Consider the following 18,765-nt stretch of genomic DNA (forward strand, 5'->3'; position numbering starts at 1 on the left):
GCGCGTGTGCCGGTGCGGGCGCGCGCCGAGGAGGTGGTTGCCGCGGGGGGGAGCGCGCGCGGGGCGAGGGGGGGGGGGGGGGGAAACGACGACGGGACGGACACCCCCATACGCTGAAGGGAGCGGGGGGGGGGGGGGGAGGCCCCGACGCGCGGCGCCCAGGGGCGCATGCGCGGTTGGGCTGTTGCTTCTCTTCCCCCCCCCCGCCGCCAGTTCCCAAGCCCGCTCCCGCCCTTCACCTCAGGCTGCGGCGGGGCCGGAGGGGAGCGCGGAGCGCAGGTGAGACGCGGGGGGGGGGGGGGGGGGAACGGGCGCTGCGCATGCGCGGGGGGCCGGCGCCCCGCGGGGCTCAGGTGAGGCGGCGCGCGCGGAGGCCGGTTGCGCGGCGGGAAGGCGGGGGAGGGCGCCGGCTCCCCTCAGCGGGGCCGACCGTTACTCCGCTGAGGTAATTAGAGAGGCTGCCCTAATTGCAGTCAGCTGAGCCGGGCAAGCTGCGGCGAGCGCTCCGCCGCGCTGCGGCTAACCCCGGCCCACGCCTTGCCTCGCTCCGCGGGCACCTCCGTCGCTCCGATAAAGGCCCCTTGGTCGCAGCCTCCTACCGCCGGCAACCGGGGGAATAATGGCCGTAACGGGAGCCGAGCCTCGGGGCTCCGGTCCTCGCGGATAAGTGGAGGTAATGCTTCACGCAGCGGCTGCCGTGAGGGAGCGGCTGCGGCCTCGGGATGGGAGGCGCCTTGAAGGGGCCGTGTGTCGTGTAGGGTGACAGAGCTGCCCCTCAGGAGCCAGGTAAGACCTTAAAAAAGGCCTCTTTCGTGAGGCCCTCTCTGATTTACAGTAGCCAGAGGAGTCGGTCCTTCTGTTATTATGCCAAACCCCAGCTCCCGCTTGTTCAAACCTTCCTCTCCCCTTAAAATACTAATAACTACTTAACTCTGGCCTGTGGTTTCTTGATTACACCCACCTGCAGGGCCCAGGCCTGATGTATGAGGGAAATGTGACGAGAACTAAAAAAAATATATTTTGCTGGTAGAGCTCCCTGTTCGTGGCAGGTATGGGGCTCATAAAAGGATGTGGGGGGGGTCAGAGCTGCTGCTTTCCAGGCTGGCACAGCGTTTCACAGTGGTACCACCTCTCCCAGGAAGCTGCGAAGCCTACTCCATAGCCATGAAAACCACTGCTGAGCACTGTGTAGGAGGGAAGAGCACTGCTGTGGTTTAGGTTTGGCGGTGGTAAAAGAATTAGCGAGAGTAGCAGAAACAGGAAAAGGGGGAAGGGCACCGGCCCCTTTGGTAGTGTTAGCTGCTTCCCAGGGACTTCAGGAATCTCTTGTGCCCTGTAGCTTTGGCTCCCTCTTGTCTGCTCTCAATCTTGTGTTTGTGCTGTAGTCCCCTTTTTAAATCTTTTAGTCTGCAATCCCTTCTCTACCTGTGGGTTTGTTTCCTCATCTGCTTTGTTTGCTGCGTATGCCTCCCCCCCAACAGTGTAGGGCACTTGATTTGAGGTTCTGCAAAAAATCTACACACCCTCACTCCCCTGAAATGTAATGTTACATGCCAGTGTATTTGACCTGCTCTCGATTATTGAACATAAAACCCAGATTTGAGCTCCCTGTGCAGAGCAGGGATTGGGGCTTTCAGAGTCAAAGTTCAGGATCAAATAAAAGGGGCAGGGTAGGCTGGGGAAGCCCCATGGTGGGATCAGAACAACCTTGCCAGTTTCCTTCTTTGCCCCAGCAACCCCTGCTGTGGGGGCATGGGAAAGGAGCAGAGCATGGTGCACTTTACTCTGACCAGCCCCATGGGAGCTGTTACTAGCTGGCCCAGTTCAGGGCAGGCCCCAGGCTGTTCTGATCTCTGCTGGGACCTGTGTATAACTGAAGAGGGAAGAGGTAGCCAGGGGAGACCCTGGGCTTTGAGAGCACGGGCACTGCTCCATCTCAGCCCAACGCCCCTGTGCAATGCAGCTTCTTGAGAAAAATAAAAGGATGTCAGGGGATGTGGTGCTGCTGTTGGTTAACTGTGTGCGTGTGAAGGATGCCATGTAGAATTTCCTGCTTTGAAAAGGGCAGGAAGAAAAATGTTGGGGACCTTTTTCTTGGAAGGTGAATGAACAAGACAGCAGTGACAGAGCCCCACTTCCAAATGTGGGATTTCAGCAGAGGGACAGCTGAGGGGTGTTGGAAAACAGTGGGTGCTCTTGTCCAAAGGAGTACAGATGAGGACTAAAGCCATCAACTATTTCAACACCCACAAAGGCAAAGCCACGTGCTGGTGTCCATCCATGGGACAAGAGTACGCCAGGGCCTTGATGGTCTCTCTCTCCAGCATGTGAGGAGAGCATTTGGTCTTCGAGGCTGTTTTGCTGTTCCCTCTTCTCTGATGCAGTCTCTGGTTTTCTAACCTGGCTTCTGTACCCTGAGCCTGCAGTGTGAGGTCCCCTCATGTTGAAATGGCTACTGGAGGATTGCAGGGGCCTTTCCTGACAAAGGTGCTCTGCATCCTCAGCTTCAGGTGATGTCAGTGAGGGTTATTTCACTCCCCCCAAATAAGAAATATGCAGAGATTAAAAGGAAGTGCCAAGTCCCTCTTTCTCAGTGGGCACCATGACTCCGCAGAGGGAGAGTTTAAAAAAAAATAAAACGGGGACCAAGTGCAAATATTCTTGAACTCTGAAGGGCTTCTGACATGATGAAACCAAAGCACTTGTCCTCATGGCCCTGGTTGTGTCCCATCAGCATCAGTGGTGGCCTAGGGAAGAGACAGCTGCAGAGAGCAACTCTTCCTAGCCTCACTGCATGGTTTGGCTCCTCAATGCCCAGGGCACCCTGCAGTTGCTTTCTTCCCTGGGTGTTTGGCTAATGGAGGGTGACAGCTCCCAGGGAGGGGTCCAGCTGAGAGGTTGGCTGTGGCACTCAGCCCTGTTCCCACAAGGAAGCCTGTTTCAGCTATTTACATCCCTCTCTTTGATCTAGCTTATGACATGAAAAGACATGTCAGCCAGGTAAAGGGAAACAAACAAAATGCGGCAACAGCCCCACATCTCTGCTTGCACATGATCTGCTCCCTAGCACACACCTGCCTTACAGCCACAGATCCTTATCAGCCCTCTGATTTCCTTGCTGTCATCTCTGCTTTCCCTGCACACTGGTGTGCAACTTTCTGCATCTTGTTCACTGCTCAGTAAGATGCTGTGGCTCCCTTGCCCCCTCTCTGTAGCATTTCCCTTCTCTCTAGGGTACAACCAGTGTGGGAAATGCCTTTGCATGTCCTCCTCATTGCATGCAGTGCCAGGGACAGGTGATACAGATCTTCGTTTCCTCCCTAAACTGCTGCAGTGTTTCAGCAAGAAGCTGTTTGCAGCTCACTCCAGAAGTAGCAGTAGTACAGTGACATTGTCCCTCCCTGGAAACCAGATCTTTTTTCTGCTAAGCAGCTTAGGACCTTTCAGGGTGAAAAGTACAATAAAAGTATGAGAATTTGCTGGGCCCAGGGCTGCAGACACAGCAGAACAGTGTTACCCACCTGTGTTTTTTCTAAAGGAGTAGATGTTCTAGACTTGCTGAGAAAGCAAACTTAACTAGTAAGAGTATTGTTGAGATGCAGCAAGCTCTGTGGTGGGGATAACCACTAGCACAAACTGCAGAAGAGTGTGGGAAGGAGAAAATCGGAGGTGAACTCCTACTTTTATCAGCTGTTAATTTTCCTGTGGCATGGGCAGGCTTTTTGGGTTTGGAAAGCTGGGTGTTCCTGGGCAGTCCCCGAGCCATCTGCTCTGGTTATTTTATATGGCTTTCAGGCTGTAAACCGTATAGGCTGGAATCATTTAGTAAGCTGTGCTTCTGTGAGATGGGGCCTAGTTTACAAGAGTTCTTGGCTTTACCCAGGCAGCAATGGCTCTCTGCTGCATCCAGACTCCTGCTGGGATGATTTCTTGGGAAACTCGGCAGCCAGCAAACCAGCCCTTCTAGCCCTCTTTCTTCCCAAAGCCAATAGGGAGATGGGCTGCCTTTCTGCTGGTCCTACCTGCCTCCTCCCATGGTGAGAGGTGGCTCTTGGTGGGTTGTTGGTTCTGGTGACAGGGCTGGCACTAAGCAGGGCCAAGTGGAACCAGTACTAGCCCTTCTCCGCATGCTTGGTGTTTTGCTGAGGCCTCCACATCACAACAGTTCTGTTTTGGGAACAGCCTGAACTGGGCATGACTTGACACTTGTGAGAGTGCAGTTTCAATTGGGACTCTCTCTCCTTCCCCAAGGGAGGAAGGCCCTTGGAGCTAGGTGCTGCTCAAGGACCTGCAAAGCACAGGCCCTGCCGCACTAGGAAAACAAGCCAAGGGTGAGAAGAGAAAGTGAGGCATGGACAGGGTGCTGACACCTTGCTGACCTGGTCTGCAACCCAACCAGTTGATTCTCAGATTAATGCTTTATCTTTTAGGTATCCTGCTATGTCCTGCAGGATTCAGGATCCTCTCAAGCAATGGGAAAGGAAGCAAGAGGAATACAAAGGGTTTTTCCTGCTAGCTCTTGTCACAGGAAGTCCTGCACTGTCTGAGGGAACCACCACCAAGTGCAGAGGCACTGGGCTTTGAGACTATATCAGAGCAAAGTAAAAGTTCAAGCAGAGGAAATTCGTCTTCCCATTCTCCCTTCTCATTTACTAGTTCAGTGTAAGGCCACAATTAAAGATTAACTGCCTTCAAATAATACAGCAGAGCTAACACCCACCAGCATCTCCTTGTGCCCAAGATTAGACCTTCAGAGCAGCAGGGTACAGGCAGAGTTGACATGCAATAAACACCTGAGAAGGAGAACCACAGACTGAGGTACCCACAGGGGGTACTAGTAGCTTTAACTCTGCCCTTCTGAAAAGATGCACTCAGCCCTCCCTGACAAGTATTTCAATGCTGCAGTGCAAGCACCTGGGTGTTGAGGGGCAGCTCTTCAGGGACCCAGCATGGCCGTGTGGTTTCAGCATGGTTTTACAGGGCCTTGTGCATTAAGGGCTTGAACTCAGCCTGGGCAGGGCAGCAGTAACAGCCTTTTATAATACAGAAAAGCCTGGCAGATCCATGTGTGGGTTATTAACTTTCTTTGGGGTACTGGGGGCAGGGTGGTAATATGACTGTATTATCAGAGCCATCAGCCTCTGCATAAAAATCATGCCACCAAAAAAAAATAATAAAAAGTTCTCTTTGGGGAGCCTTGGTTTTGTGCCTTTTTTTTTTTTTTTGTAAATAAAATAAAATACAGATTGCAGTTGGACAAGAGCAGGATGGGAGTGAGGGAAACTCACAGAATTGGGCTTTTACGCTGTCTGTTTAATCAGCTTTGGTGTTATGCTGTAATCTCAGGTGGTCTCCCCAGCAGACTGCCTACATAAGAGAAGTTCTACAGTTTGTGCTGGGGTAATTGTTAAATGGAAACAACATCACAGCAGGCTGTTAGAGACATTTCTGTTCCTCCGTTAAAGAGCACCTCAGATCGGCATCAACCCGTACCAAAGCAGTGCAGGTAGGGTCCATGTACCTTGGCTGGTTAGGAACAAACTGGTTTAACTAGAGCTCTTTCCATTCGACACCCAATCTTCCAGCTTAGCTTTTTGTGTAGAAACTTCCCTCTGGGTTTGAAAAACACCCATGGAAAGCTGTGCTTGGGAGGAAGATGCTATAAGTAACAGAGCTGTATTTACCAGCCTTGCACAAGGGGCACTGCAAGACTTATACCCATGAAAGTCATGTTTGAATTAATGTCTCTGGGATAGGCTCACCTTGTTCAGGCTTAATCCCTGCTTCCTTCCTGTTCTTGCCTCTGTTGAATATTTTTAACCTACTGCTTCAGAGGCATCCTGCACACACTCTTTCCTAGCCTCCTCCTGCCCTTCCTGCCTTGCTGCCCTTACCAGCATGGGGGACACAAACATGTCTTGCAACTGGCATCTTCCACTGACTCCATCTTCTGCACTGCCCTCCTGCAGCTCAGTCTGGGACACAGTTTCCCATGCTCATGCACAGCTGTGGCTTGTCTTGTCAGAGATCAAGGATAACTCACTGCAGGCTTCTGACTCGGTCCAGATCAGCATCATGTGCAGATCCAGTGTGGGCAACCCCAAATGCTGTTTTTACAGCAGCAGTTGAGCTCAGCCTCTCTAGTTCCTCTCCTTTCTGGGGATGCGTTCAGCAAGAACTGGATGCCTGCTCCACCAGCTCCTTTCCCCATAGGTTTGTTTCTTTACTGCTTTCTATGGCGGGGGAAAGTGAACCAAGCATGGCTGTGCATGAGCATGTGGTTAAAAGAAGTATCCACCATATTTTTCCAAAGACATCAGATGCTTTACTTTCTCTGGAAGTTTGTTCTGCATCCCCCAGCTAGAGCACGCTTTATGTCCCCCGTCACTCACCCTGATACTTCTCTACCTGTGAGAGTCCTCTCCTGGTTCATCAAGTAGAAAACCAAAGCACAAAGCACTGAGTCACCCCTAAGTAAACCTGACCTACCCCTCAGTTACACTAATGTAAGTCAGGACTTGCTGGACTGAAGTCGGCTCAGTTCTGCTGATGGAAAATAAGCATATGAGAAACATCTCAGCCCCCAGGGCTGCCTAGTGCCAGGCAAGGAATAATTAAACCAGATTTGTCCCTGAGAATGCTCGTGATCTCCCAGCCCAGCTGAGCTCCAAATAATGTCCTGACTTAGGACATTACTTCCTACCCGCTTCCACAAGTGCTTTCTCCCCCTGCACACCCCGCCACATCCTCTGTGTTTCAGGACAGAGGCATTTTCTGCTAGATCCACTTGGATATAAACAGCACAAAGGAAGTAATAAGGAAACTCCTCCCTATCCCTTGCTCTAACCACTTCAGACATGCTGCCAGCTTGCTGCAGGGTACAAATTATCACAAACTCGGGGAGCTGCCTTACCTGGAGAGGCTTCAGCACTGGCGCATCAGCAACTGTCAGGGAGCAGATGCCCTTTTCAATGCAATAGCCATGCTGCAAATTACAAGTGCTCCAGAGTGCCTGTCCATGTGGTTGCTTTCGGTCTCCACAAGTCAGGTAGGCTGGTTATCTATTAAATAGGGAGAAAGCGCGCGCGCGAGAGAGAGAGAGGGTGAACACACAGAGGAAATCAGGCAGTTTCCTGTTTGTTTATCATGAACAAAAGCTCGTTTGGCTGGTCTGAATGTTGCTAGCAGGCTGGCCCAGCTGCTGCGGGTGGTGCAGAGCTGAGCTCTTCACTAGCATGAAAGGAACAAGAAACAAGGCAGAGTCTTCCAGGAAAAAACAAAACAAAACCTCTCTGGAGGTTTGCAGGCGAGGCAGAGCAGTGGGCAGGGAGATTTCACCTTGGCTTGTAAGGCTCTGATGTGTGAAGGTGGCAACCAGCTGCTGCTGTTTGGTCTCAAGAGGGAGGTGTGTTCTGGTAGCAGAGGGCTGCAGTCCCCCTCATACAGGCCCCTTCAGTCACCCCAGCAGGTCTCATGTTGCCTGTTTCCAGCAGACCTTTGCCCAAAACTCAGTCCCTGTAGTTCAGGTTTTGGGCTGTATTCAGAGAAATACAAGTGACAAGTCCGTGCTGCCATTACTCTAATTGCTCTGGGGCCACAAAACTACAGGGCTTCTGATGAAAAGACTGCTAAGCTTTTACCAAAACTAGGCCCTCCAGTATGAATTCATCATACTAATGTTCTGGACCCAAAGACTCAATGCTGTTTTCTAATGTCAAGCTAAAGCAACTTGCACCTCTGAAGTCATGCCTAGACATTTCTGTTGTTCCTGTCCACCCTGAATTAGTAACAAACTAGGGCCGGCCTTCGGTGGGTGGGAAAGGGAAAGGAGGAATGCTCAAAGCCCTCCCTGCAAGGAGACGTGCTGCAAAGCCAAGCCACCCTGGGACCAGGGTTAGAAAAGGAGACAGGCATTTGCACCTTTCGGTGTGCTACCTTAGGCTACAGGAGTTAAAACCTGGAGCTGGAGATGCTCAGCAGAGCAAAGTGGGCATGAGAGGTTTACCAGGACAGCCTGGCACAGGGACTAAACCCTTGTACCTGCCTGCCTGAGTGGTACTGCCTGTCAGACAGCTCCCTTGCCAGCTTGTGCTTTTTCTTCCTCACCGGGAGACTGTGCTATTGTGTTTGCCCTTGTCCACATCCACTCCTTACGTCCTCTGCCCAGGGCAGGGTGACCTCCCTGCTCACCTGTCCCCACGGGAGGCTGAGGGACACCCTTTGGTCCCCGCTACCCTTTCCTGTGCAGAGATCAGAATTGCTGCTGCCATCTGGTGGGAGAGCAGCCTGGCTGCCGGCCTCCGCTGCTCCTCAGTTTGCATTCATCTTGCCTTCTGAAAAAGGTGACCTCTTCGCAAGCGTCCTTCCTGGCTAATGCGGTCTGTCACGGTTAGCAGCAAAGCTACAGCCTCCATCACTCACCCGCAAAACACCCCTGGCCCCAAGACTCTGGTGTTAAATGTAACGATTTGTTGGAAAATGGAAAGATCCAGGAGTACCCGGTGTGATGCTGGTGTGAGTCAGCTCTGGGGAGACCTGACAGAAGGGCATTTAATTCCGACTAGCGAACATCCAGGCAGAGCCTTTCTCCAAGTAAATTTTTGGGCCATTTTAGCTGGGTTGCTTAAGGAAGTGAGTGCTTTCTCCAGCCCAGTAACACATCCAGCCTTGCTGGGAAAGCACTGGCTTTATGCAATCATGCTGTCCTTCCTCCAGAGAAAACCAATTTCAATGGGGGGATTAAAAGTCGTGAAATATACTAAATTCAAAGCGCTTTGTGCAAATAGGTGGCAAAAATGAAGAAAAAATTGACCACAGAAAGTATTTCCCCCCCCCCCCCCCAAGCAAAAGTTTTAGCATGGCTGCAATCCCTAATAAGCAGCAGAAAAGCCACAGAACAGAGAACTGGTATAACTGCCCAATGCAGGAAATTCTTCAGTCATTTAGACTTGTGCCATGCATTTCAGACAGTGGGAATCCAGGCATGACAGCCAGACCATGCACCCACTGGCTTTTCTGTTCACAGAAACAAACCTGAAGTTTCTCCACCTCCCTTCAAGTGGCATCACCCAGCTGCCTCCCACCTACGATCATGGCTTACCTTGGGCTGAAGCATCTTACCCAAAAAGACGTGGCACATGGTGGTCACGGAGTACTATGTCACAGACAGTGGTTGCTCCTCCAGGTATGGTCACAAGACAGCCCCTCTCTTGCTCTCTCCAAGGATGAGGTGAAGGGGGGCGATGTGCTGTTTCTGGAGCATCTCCAGCACCTTTGTACGCATGAGAGTTGCAAAGAGCAGGCAGCCTTTGCAATAGCTCTGTCCTGCAGCTGCGAGCCAGCCCCTCTTAGGCCAGCAGAGCAGCAGGTGACAGTTGCAGGATGCCTGGCTGATTGAGTGGTTTACGCAGGCTTTCTGGGAAGGCAGACCAGGACCTGCACGACGAAACTCCTTTCTCTGCCCTCAGTACAAAGCCACATGCCTTGACCCTCTCTCTTGTTTCTCCACCCCAGGCTGCGCTCCACTTTCACGAGCAAGTTTTTGTTACTGGATTATTAAGAGGAGTAAGGTTAGAAATGCCAGAAGGGGTGGGGATGCCTTGTTTGTTTGAGCAGTGAGGGCGGCCTGCCTTCACATTACCCAAGCCCAAAGTTCTTTCTATTGCCCTGACAAGTAGAGCACTGAGAGCAAGTGCTCACACCCTGCTGACACCTCCCGAACACTGCGAGGGAAGGGGAGTTCAGCCTTTGACTCTCTTCATTCGATCCAGCCTTGGCCAGGAATGCCAAGCAGGCCAATCCTTGACTACACATTCTCGACTCTGTTTTGTTTTTACATCAAGGAGTCTCCCAGCACCTGAGAAGTTTGGCAGAGGATGCCAGGCAGTGCTCGCTCGCTGCTGCATAGCTCTCAGACCAACATCCATCCAGCAAGCAGAAGGCTGTTTCCTCACCCAGTATCCCTGTGCAGCCCCCACAAAACCACATCCTGATTTTAGGGTCACCATTCCCATCTGGAGCCAGATGGTTGGACAGTCCACATGGTCTACAAGGCTGAAGAGCAGCTATAAACACAGTATAAACAAGGGGTTCAGCTAGCACACATCAAGACAGCTACAGGTTCAAGAACAGCTTTGAAGTCTGATGAGTTCATGGCAGCTTTAGGCATTAAGTGAGGCAGAGCAAGGGTAAAGGAGCAGTTAACAGCCAGGGAACATTTGTAAAAAGAATTACACCCAAAAGCAAAGGAAATGATGATTAATCAGACCCAGGGGCCACCATTAGAGCCTCACACACCTCCTCCAGGGAGGCTAACAGCAAAAGCAACAGGAAACACTCCATACTCCACTGAAAATGCAGAACTGGAGGCAGAGGTAATGCAGAGCCACGGAAGCTGAGAAGGGATTTCAGACACACTGTTTTGAGCCCAACACCTGGTCATGAAACTAATGGACAGAAATGCAGGAAACACTAAGGGGGCTTTAAAAGGAGCCTTGGGAGAAAAGTGGAAGCTTCCTTAGAAGTGTCTGAAGCGGTAAACCAGAAGAATAAAGAACAAGAGCACTGGAGGTGGAAGAGGTCTGGAAGTTATTTGGGAGTTACAGACCTGACTGCTCAGCTGCTTAAAATATTTTGCAAGCTCAGGCACCTCATCACTGCAAGAGTGTACCCTGCCCAGCAGAAAAAGCAGGCAAGCCTTTCCATTTTGCCAGAGACAAGGGCAACAACTCAAAGTGGCTGTACGATGACAAATTGAGCCCACCATTCACAGAAGCTTTCCCGAGGGCTCAACATCCTCAAGGTAGCGATGATGTCCACCTAGGACTACGTTGCCAAGGGATAACAGACACTGTACAAGCACCCTATTTGCAGGATGGGGGCAATGGTGTGCCAGGATAGTACCATGCCTTCTGACAGCTGCTGACAGGTTTGTGGTTCACTGTAGGCTGTATCTGGCACAATACACCCGTTTTCTTTCCGACAGCATGGTGTTGCATCAAAAGAGCACCCTGGAAAATGTAGGTACGTATAGTAAACAACAGCCTGAACTGCACATGGAAAGCAGTTAAAAACTCTTGCAATAACCTCAATATACTCTCAGCCTTACCTTGTTGCAGGAATTCAGCCTAAGAATCATGTTTCAAGCTTTAAGTCATCAGGAGCAAGACCTATTTGCCTGTGCTAAGTGACTTTTATCCAAATAATCTAGCACAAGCATGAGGTGTCTTGCTCCACTGACCCAACCTTCATTCTTCTGAGCTATCAAAAAAACCCCCCAAAAAACAACCCCACACTACTACACTTGGGACCGTGACATTTATTGAAGGCTGGTTATACAATCTCAAACCCATCACATCCTCCTCACAATTCAGGTTCCCTAAATAAAAAGAGCATTGATGTAACAGAGAATTCTGCCCACCTCCGACTGCCTGAGCCACGGAGCACCGAGTCATCCCCTCTTTGTCCCACATGCCATCTGCAATAGGCCAACTGCCACTTTTACTGACATTGGTGAAAGAACCAACAACGCTGCACAACGGGGCAAGTGGCAGCAGACCAGCGTGTGGCAGCGGGGGGAGAAGTGGAGATGTCCCATTGCTGGCATGTACATGAGAAGTATTTCCTGCAGAGGAAGTATCTTCTCCTCCATGCTTGAAATCTATCTACTACATAAAGTGAATCTCTGCTATTCTCACCCCCAGCCACAATCCACTCGACCTGTGCCTCCAGCTAAAAAAGACTGGCTTGACCGAAGAGTGAGCCCCAAGCGTCGCCGTTCCATAGTCCAGGACCTGCAAGTCTGGAACGACCCTGGCTCAGCCAGCCTAAAGGCACTGAAGCATCGCTATGAAACCTGATTGATACAGTACTCGTGTGGTCAGGGAGTCACCTGGGCTACTTGTTCGTCCCAGGAGCGAACAGATGCAAACTCTGCTCCTATTGCTCAAACTGCCTGGAAAGGGGCAATTCTCAAACCTAGCTTAATGGTCAGTGGAGCCACTGCTCTGACCGTACATGGGAGGAATGCAGGTTTGTTGTCAAGAGCGTTCAGTTTTATTTGATTAAGAATTCAAAATGGGTTGAATTTTAATTTCCTCTGCTTTTACCAATGAGGAAATTGCAAAGATTCTTTTGGAAAGGGCTGATCTGGTAGGTGGAGGTGACCAGGCTAGCTATGGCTGCAGAGCCAGGTTCACTGCGGCAGCTGGAGGAGCACAGACTGTCCAGAGGGCAGATAGGTGATGTTGCGGGACCGTGAGAGCTGGTATGCGATGTCTTCAGCTGCCTCCAGCTTGCGCAGCTCAATCAAGCCATCACCTGCAGTGGCCAGCGAGTTAGCAATCAGCTCGGCTGCTTTCGAGTCTCCCTCAGCAGAGATGACAGCTGCTTTCTTCTGCTGCTCAGCCTGAAAGTAAGCAGATGAGAAGAGAACAGAGAAAACGAGCAAAAGAGAAGGAAGATGCTATTGTCATGTTTAGAATTTAAATTCCCACTTCACCACCCTACTATTCTTTTCCCCAGTAGGGGAGCTAAGATAGGTGATTTTATTTTAAAGCTGTATTCTGTTAAACTGTTTTTCTGCCTACTGTGGAAAAAAGGTTGAAAAATCATCTTGCAATTGTTTTATCAGTCTTAACCTCGTGAAACATTAACCCACCTAAGGGCATTCCTGGTGGAAAATTTTCTATGAAAGATTCGAGAACTTCGGTGGAGTCAAAACCAAGTCAGATAAACACTTCTACTGTTTAATCATCCTGGCTGATTACATGCATCTTACTGCATCCACTGGATTAACTCTGGGTGTAGTTGCAGGTTCTTGCAATCTCAGCAGGCATGTGTTCTCAGCTGTACCAGGGTACTTTAACATGAAACTGTTTCTGTGGATGCTCACTGAGATCCTGGGTTGATCTGAGATTACGTGGTCTTGCATGCAGTCAGTAACACTCCTAGGACACAGGCCCCCATGCCCATGATGTCAAACATCACGGAAAGCTTCAGCTACCCTCTCAAAATTAACAAACAGCAGGATCACTTGGGTTGCAAAGCTCAACCTCGAACCCCATTTCTAAATGGCACTTCCTCCTGAGTTCCGTTTCCTCCCTTGTCCATGCAGACATTTCTGTTCAGCACTCCAGTAAGACCGTGATGTGGTAGTAGAAGAAAAAAGGACCCCAAAACCCAGCAAAACCAACCTTAGGCTTTTATCTATTCAAGTCAGTCTCAGAGGCGAGAACCGTATCAGTATTATGACCCTAAGTCACTGCGTCACTCAACCTGCCCAGTCTCCTGGACAGCTGAGCGAGATGTTCACTGCAAGCTAGAGTGGGAAGGAGATACCAGGAACCGTTTCCAAGTTTCTCAGAAGGACAAGGTACCTTTTCCACAATGAATCTGGCTCTCTCTGCTTCTTGCTGGGCCACTTGCTTCATTTCCACAGCCTCTGTGAACTCCTTGCCAAAGGTCAGATGGGTCTGCAGGGCACAAATCAAGCAAAGTCCACAATGCTGACAATTTACAGCAGCACTGCTGTGAACCACACAGCAATCAGGGAGGAGGCAGCCTGCCCGTATCAGTGAAACTGAGTGGAAATGGAAAGCCAGTATCCCTAAAAGAACAGAAACCGGGACAACCGGGCCTCTGCATCCAGTTTTGAACTCTCAAGGGAGACACCACAAGCACAGCTCCAGTCCATCAGACCAATAACACCAGTACCTTCAGAGACACACCACGCTCCCCTGCCACCACTGCTTGCTCGAGCACCTGGCAGAGGGAGCCCACTCACTCAGCGCTCCCCTCCAAGGCAGTGAAGCCTGCTGTCTGCCAAGCCATCCTACACCCTTCACGCTCCCATACGCACTGGTGTGCTCAGCCTGGGCTGTTTGGACAGCTGCAGGCTCCTGAGATGGGACAGGGGAAAGGTGAATTTCCTTCATTAGCGTGCTCAGGAGAAAGCACCAGAAACAAAGTCACCTTCCTGCAAAAATTTTCTAAATGTCCCTTTCCTCTAAGCAGGCTTTCCAGGGAAGTCCCAGAAAGAGAGAGGGAGAGGTGCACATACAAGCCAGATTACAACACATTTAATTTACAAAGGTTATAGGGAGATAGTAGGCAGAGGAAGGAGAGCTCCCTCCTTGAATAGTATTAGAAGAAAACACAGCCAGGAGAAAACCTAATACTTTGTAGAAAAAAGATGCTATCAAAAGTGGATATTTTCACCACCTCCTCATGCCTAGCACTTTCTCTCTGTGTCTCAGGGTGCTTGTGGAACAGCTGCCTTCTCTAAAGCAATGTGCAGCCTGATCCATCACCCACAGAAGCATTTGCTCTTCATTTTAACTACAAAAGCCCCGCAACAGTGAAGTCTGTCAATCAGCCAGCGCAGCAGAGCCTTCAAGGGCTTGCTCAAGGTCACAGAAGGCCAGCAACAAAACCAGAGGTACTGACTCGAGCGCTAACTACTACATACCATGCAACTGCAGACAGACAAGCATAGTCCACACATCCAAACTTCCAGCCCACGCTTCTCTGGCCATCCACTGAGTCTCTTCTCCACTGCTCGTATTTGGTCACACTCCAAAAAGAAAAACTGAAAAAGGGAGAACTCTTACCAAAGACACATCATCCAGAATGAGCCCAAAGGTTGCTGCTCTCTCTGTGAGGTCTTCACTCACTTGCCTCGAGACCAGCTCTCTCTGAGTGATCAATTCTCCAGCATCAAAGCGAGCCTGAAATCAGGATGGACAACAGTGTGAAGAAAGCCCCCAGAAGTGATAGATTCTCCACGCCCTGCCTGTCTCTGCACCCATGAGCCCCAGAGTTAATCCAATTCTTCTCCCAAAACTAACAAACACTGAGCTGCCCAGGCATTTAAAGTAAGAGAAGGACTGAATGACTGGGAATTTAAGTGTAAGCTGGAAGGGAGGTTGTCTGGTTGAGCACGTAACATAAGAGCTCACAAGCTGGGCTAAAGTTGTTTAGTAATTGTTTAGCAGTCCCCTGGGGATGCTTCCAAAACCAGAGGTCTTCAGTAAGCTGAAATCTAAGATTACATGAGAAGTGAAAATCCCAGTCTCTTGCCTGAGACTCCCAGCCTGAAGAGCAGAGCTAACAGCTGAGAGCAGGTAATGAAGAAACCTCTTTCTCTCTAGAGATCATCCAACGTGAATCAAGTCAGGCCAAGCAGTCATAATGACTGAGAAACAAACAATTAGCATAGCTACAATTAGCTTTTCTGGATGGCCCATGAGAGCCTTGGGGCTGGAAAGGGAAGCCTTATTCTGGAACATGACATATTCCACGCTCCAGCACATCTCACTGCTTAAAGAGAGGAAAAACCCAGCAGCTGTCACGCTGTCCTTACCACAACAGACTTGAGGATTTCAGTTGTGATTGAGGGCAGGACACGCTCATCGTAGTCCTCTCCAATACTGGTGAAAATCCGCGGTAACTGGGCAGTCACTGGTCTAAACAGGATACGCAATGTGATGTTCACGTTCTGTAGATCTGTAGGAAGACAGTCACCAGTTTAGTGGCAAACCACAGGGACCAGAGACATCCTGAAGCTGTCCTCCGCACGGCAAATAAATGAGAAAGAATAAACATTCAGAATTCTTTTTGCCAGCAAAGACAAGTTATTTTTACTACCCCTTCCACCTTGGGATCCAAATTCTCCTTACAGATAAGATTTAAGCTTCCGTTTGTTTGCGATGCAGGGAATTACGTGCCCTACTGTAAAGACAGATTCATTATGTTTAAAGGGATGACTTACAGGATGGAAGGAAGGGTCCTTTAATCTGTTCTGTAACTAAAAAGACGAGATCAAACCATTCCTGACTCTGTGCCAAACTAGACTCGGGACGCATGGGATCTCCATGTCCAGAAGAAAAAAAAAAAAAAAAAAAAAAATCAGAGCATCTGGTTCTCTTACAGTTGCTGGGTCCAAACACTCACCTTTGCTGCCAGTGATGACAGGAATGTTACGGGGGCGAGAGCGGCAGTCAAAAATGATGGGTTTCTGTACCCAGGGGATGAGGAAGTGGGTACCTTCTCCTACCACTGTGTCCTGGACTCCACGGAACCGGTCAAAGATGACAGCTCTGTGACCCGCATCAACTAGAGAAGAAAACAGCATGTCAAGCGCAGTTTCCCTATTGCTGCCTGTTGTTCCTGCACACCACCAAAACCTCCGTGGCAACGGTCTATCAGGGTTAGTTAAGACCTTTTGCTACAGACCGGTGAAATTAATTAGATTGCTGGGAGCAACAAAGCAAAAGAGAAGATGCAGCCATGACTCCTGGCCCCCAGCCTGCTCACAAGGGCAGCAGCTAACAGACAGCTTTCTAGAGAAAGGCCCTTGCAATCCTCTTGCTTGTGCAACGCACAAGGTATAAAACAGCCCAGCAAGACTTCACGTCTATTCTCCCCCGATGCCATTAGCAATAAAAGCAAAGATCAGCCAAGATGCTGACAAAAAAAAAAGATACAAAGTGAACTGGAAGCACTCAGCTTCTCTCACTCACCGTTGTAAAGAGCAGAATTGACAACTCCACCTGCGACAGCCAACCCCAGGCCAAGCTTCCCAAGGCTTTCAAACACCTTCGCGGCCATTTCACACGTCCAGTTCCAGCCCCTTTAAAAAGTCCCTCCTGCAAAAACCCACCATCTTGTTAAAGATTAAGCAAGGCCAGGGGGTCCTGTGTGCAGTTGCCGACGGAGCCAAGGATTAACCCTCCCCTCAAAAAAAAAACCAAACCCAAATTGCAGTGGCGGCATGCCCCCCAACAACTCCTTCTCTCCCCTCAACAGCCACCTCCACCCGCACACCTCTCCTCCCCGGGGCTCTGAGCCCGAAGCCCCCCAGCACCCCCCGTGGGTGGACACCCCCACGCCAGCACTCCCCACCTGCACCCACCCGACCCCCCCACCACCACGGCTGCCCCCAGTCTGTACTACCCCGGCTCCCCGCTGCAGGCCCGCCCCGGCCTCCCCTCTCTATCCTAGGCCTCTCGCCCCCAGGACAGGCGTCCCGTGAGCCAAAGGCTCCGCTCCCGCCCGAAGGCCCCGGCTCCGGCTCCGGCTCCGGCCCCGGCTCCGGCTCCGGCTCCGGCCCCGGCCCCGGCTCCGGCCCCGGCTCCGGCTCCGGCCCCGGCCCCGGCCCCGGCCCCGGCCCCGGCCCCGGCCCCGGCCCCAGGACCCACCGCTCCCTCCCGCCCCGCTCCCCTCCCGCCAGCGCCCCTGACCTCCACATGAATCCACGGCCACTCGCCTAGAGCGCGCCTGCGCGCCGCGCTAAAGACGCCCGCTCCTCATTGGCCCGCGCTTCACTCGCTGCATTCTGGGACTTGTAGTTCTACGTTATCCCGCCCGCAGCCGGGAGGCTGACAACTCCCGGCGGGCCCCGCGGCGGCCCGCTCGCTGAGTAAGGACGCTTTCTATTGGCTGCGGTTTCCCGCTGCCCCGCAGTGCCTCTTGGGAACTGTAGTCCCGGTGGAGGGAAGCCACGTTGGGGCTGCGCCGGGGGGGGGGGGGGGGGTCGGGGCCGGTGCAGAGGCTTGCGGGGGCCCGGAGGTGCTGCCTGAACACCCGGGGAGGGTGGGCCAGCCTTGTGCCCACTCCTCGCTTGTCACGGGAGAAAACGGGCCTGGAACTGCCCTTTCTCGGTACCTGGGCAGAGGAGCAGCAGGGCCTGGGCGGGGGGGGGGTGGTGGTCGAGGGGATGCTGGCGAATGAATGGATTTTAGGGAAGCGGTGTTAATACCAAGGAGGGACCCCAGACGTCTGGTTACATCCCCGCCTGCCTGCCTGCCCCGGGACCAGGCAGACACCCGCCATGCGCTTTGTCCCCTTTGGCGTGAGAAACCAGACAGCCCCCCCCCCCCCAGGGCAGCCCCCGTCCCGCTGCGGACAAAGACCCCTTATTCCCTCACCCTGAGCCTCCCCTTCGGCCCAGCAACCCCACGAGCAGAAGGGCCGATGCCGCTAGAGGGAAGCAGCACTCTCCCATCGGCTCCAGGAATCCTGATTGAAAGGGAAAAAAGAGAGGAGTGGCGGGGGGGGGGGGGGGGGGGGGAACCAAAACAAACCCTTCTGCCCAGGGAGACCCCCCAGAGGAGCCGCCTTCCCCCGAGGCAGCCCTGTCCTGTCCCCACCGTGGCACCCTCCCTGGTGGGTTTTTCCCTCTGATGTGACACCACTAGGCACAAGGGACTGCGTTACCCCCCCCAAGGCCACGTCCTCCCTGAACAGCATCTCAGGATGAAAATGGTGCCGAACCCCCCTCCTTTAGGGCCCAGCAGAGCCCAGGAGCAATCAGGGAGCATCGTGTCCCTTCCACGAGCTCAGAGGGTCCCCTTCCCCCCCTGCTCTGCTCCATGTGGGGAAACTGAGGCACGGAGCTGCTCAGCAACCCGGCGATGGAGGCTCCTGTGCCGCAGCCTCCTGGCTGCCTGCGCTGCCCTTTGAGCGGGGTGATGGATGGGGACCCTAAAAGTGAGGGCAGGTCCCAGCTGATGTCCTCGATCCCCAGCTCTCACCTGCACGCACCTGTGTGTCCAGCCTGGGGTAGCCGCTCTGGAGCAGCTCCTGCCTGGGAAGGTCACCCCCTCCCGGGTCCCCTGTGGTCTCCTGGGGTCCCCAGGGCCCCCGGCACAGCTGTGCGGACAGATGTGCAGTGGAAGCCCCGTCCTGTGTCTGGCAACGCTCCTTCCGAGGCCACAAAAGCTCTTTTGTGCCTCAGCAGCGCTGGGAAGCGGATGCCGACGAGGA

General features: G+C 52.2%; 1 protein-coding gene and 1 long non-coding RNA gene across 3 annotated transcripts; one reads left to right on the forward strand and one right to left on the reverse strand.

Moving 5' to 3' along the window:
• The first annotated feature begins 158 nt into the window (after positions 1 to 158).
• Positions 159 to 16,026, forward strand: LOC115344389. Of its 2 annotated transcripts, none has more exons than XR_003924517.1 (3): positions 159 to 279; positions 9,026 to 9,184; positions 15,931 to 16,026. It is a non-coding gene; the product is annotated as an uncharacterized LOC115344389 (long non-coding RNA). The 2 variants fall into 2 exon arrangements; XR_005932956.1 differs by lacking the exon at positions 15,931 to 16,026 and adding an exon at positions 9,843 to 11,304.
• Positions 11,298 to 16,646, reverse strand: PHB (prohibitin). The gene is made up of 6 exons (XM_030021580.2): positions 16,521 to 16,646; positions 15,952 to 16,113; positions 15,362 to 15,504; positions 14,610 to 14,726; positions 13,377 to 13,472; positions 11,298 to 12,406 (listed from the first exon to the last, which is right to left on the reverse strand). Exons 1-6 carry the CDS (start codon positions 16,606 to 16,608, stop codon positions 12,194 to 12,196), a joined length of 819 nt encoding a protein of 272 aa, XP_029877440.1. The 5' UTR covers positions 16,609 to 16,646; the 3' UTR covers positions 11,298 to 12,193.
• Between the last annotated feature and the right edge of the window lie 2,119 nt (positions 16,647 to 18,765).

Source organism: Aquila chrysaetos, chromosome 8, assembly GCF_900496995.4.
Source record: "Aquila chrysaetos chrysaetos chromosome 8, bAquChr1.4, whole genome shotgun sequence".
NCBI lineage: Eukaryota > Metazoa > Chordata > Aves > Accipitriformes > Accipitridae > Aquila > Aquila chrysaetos.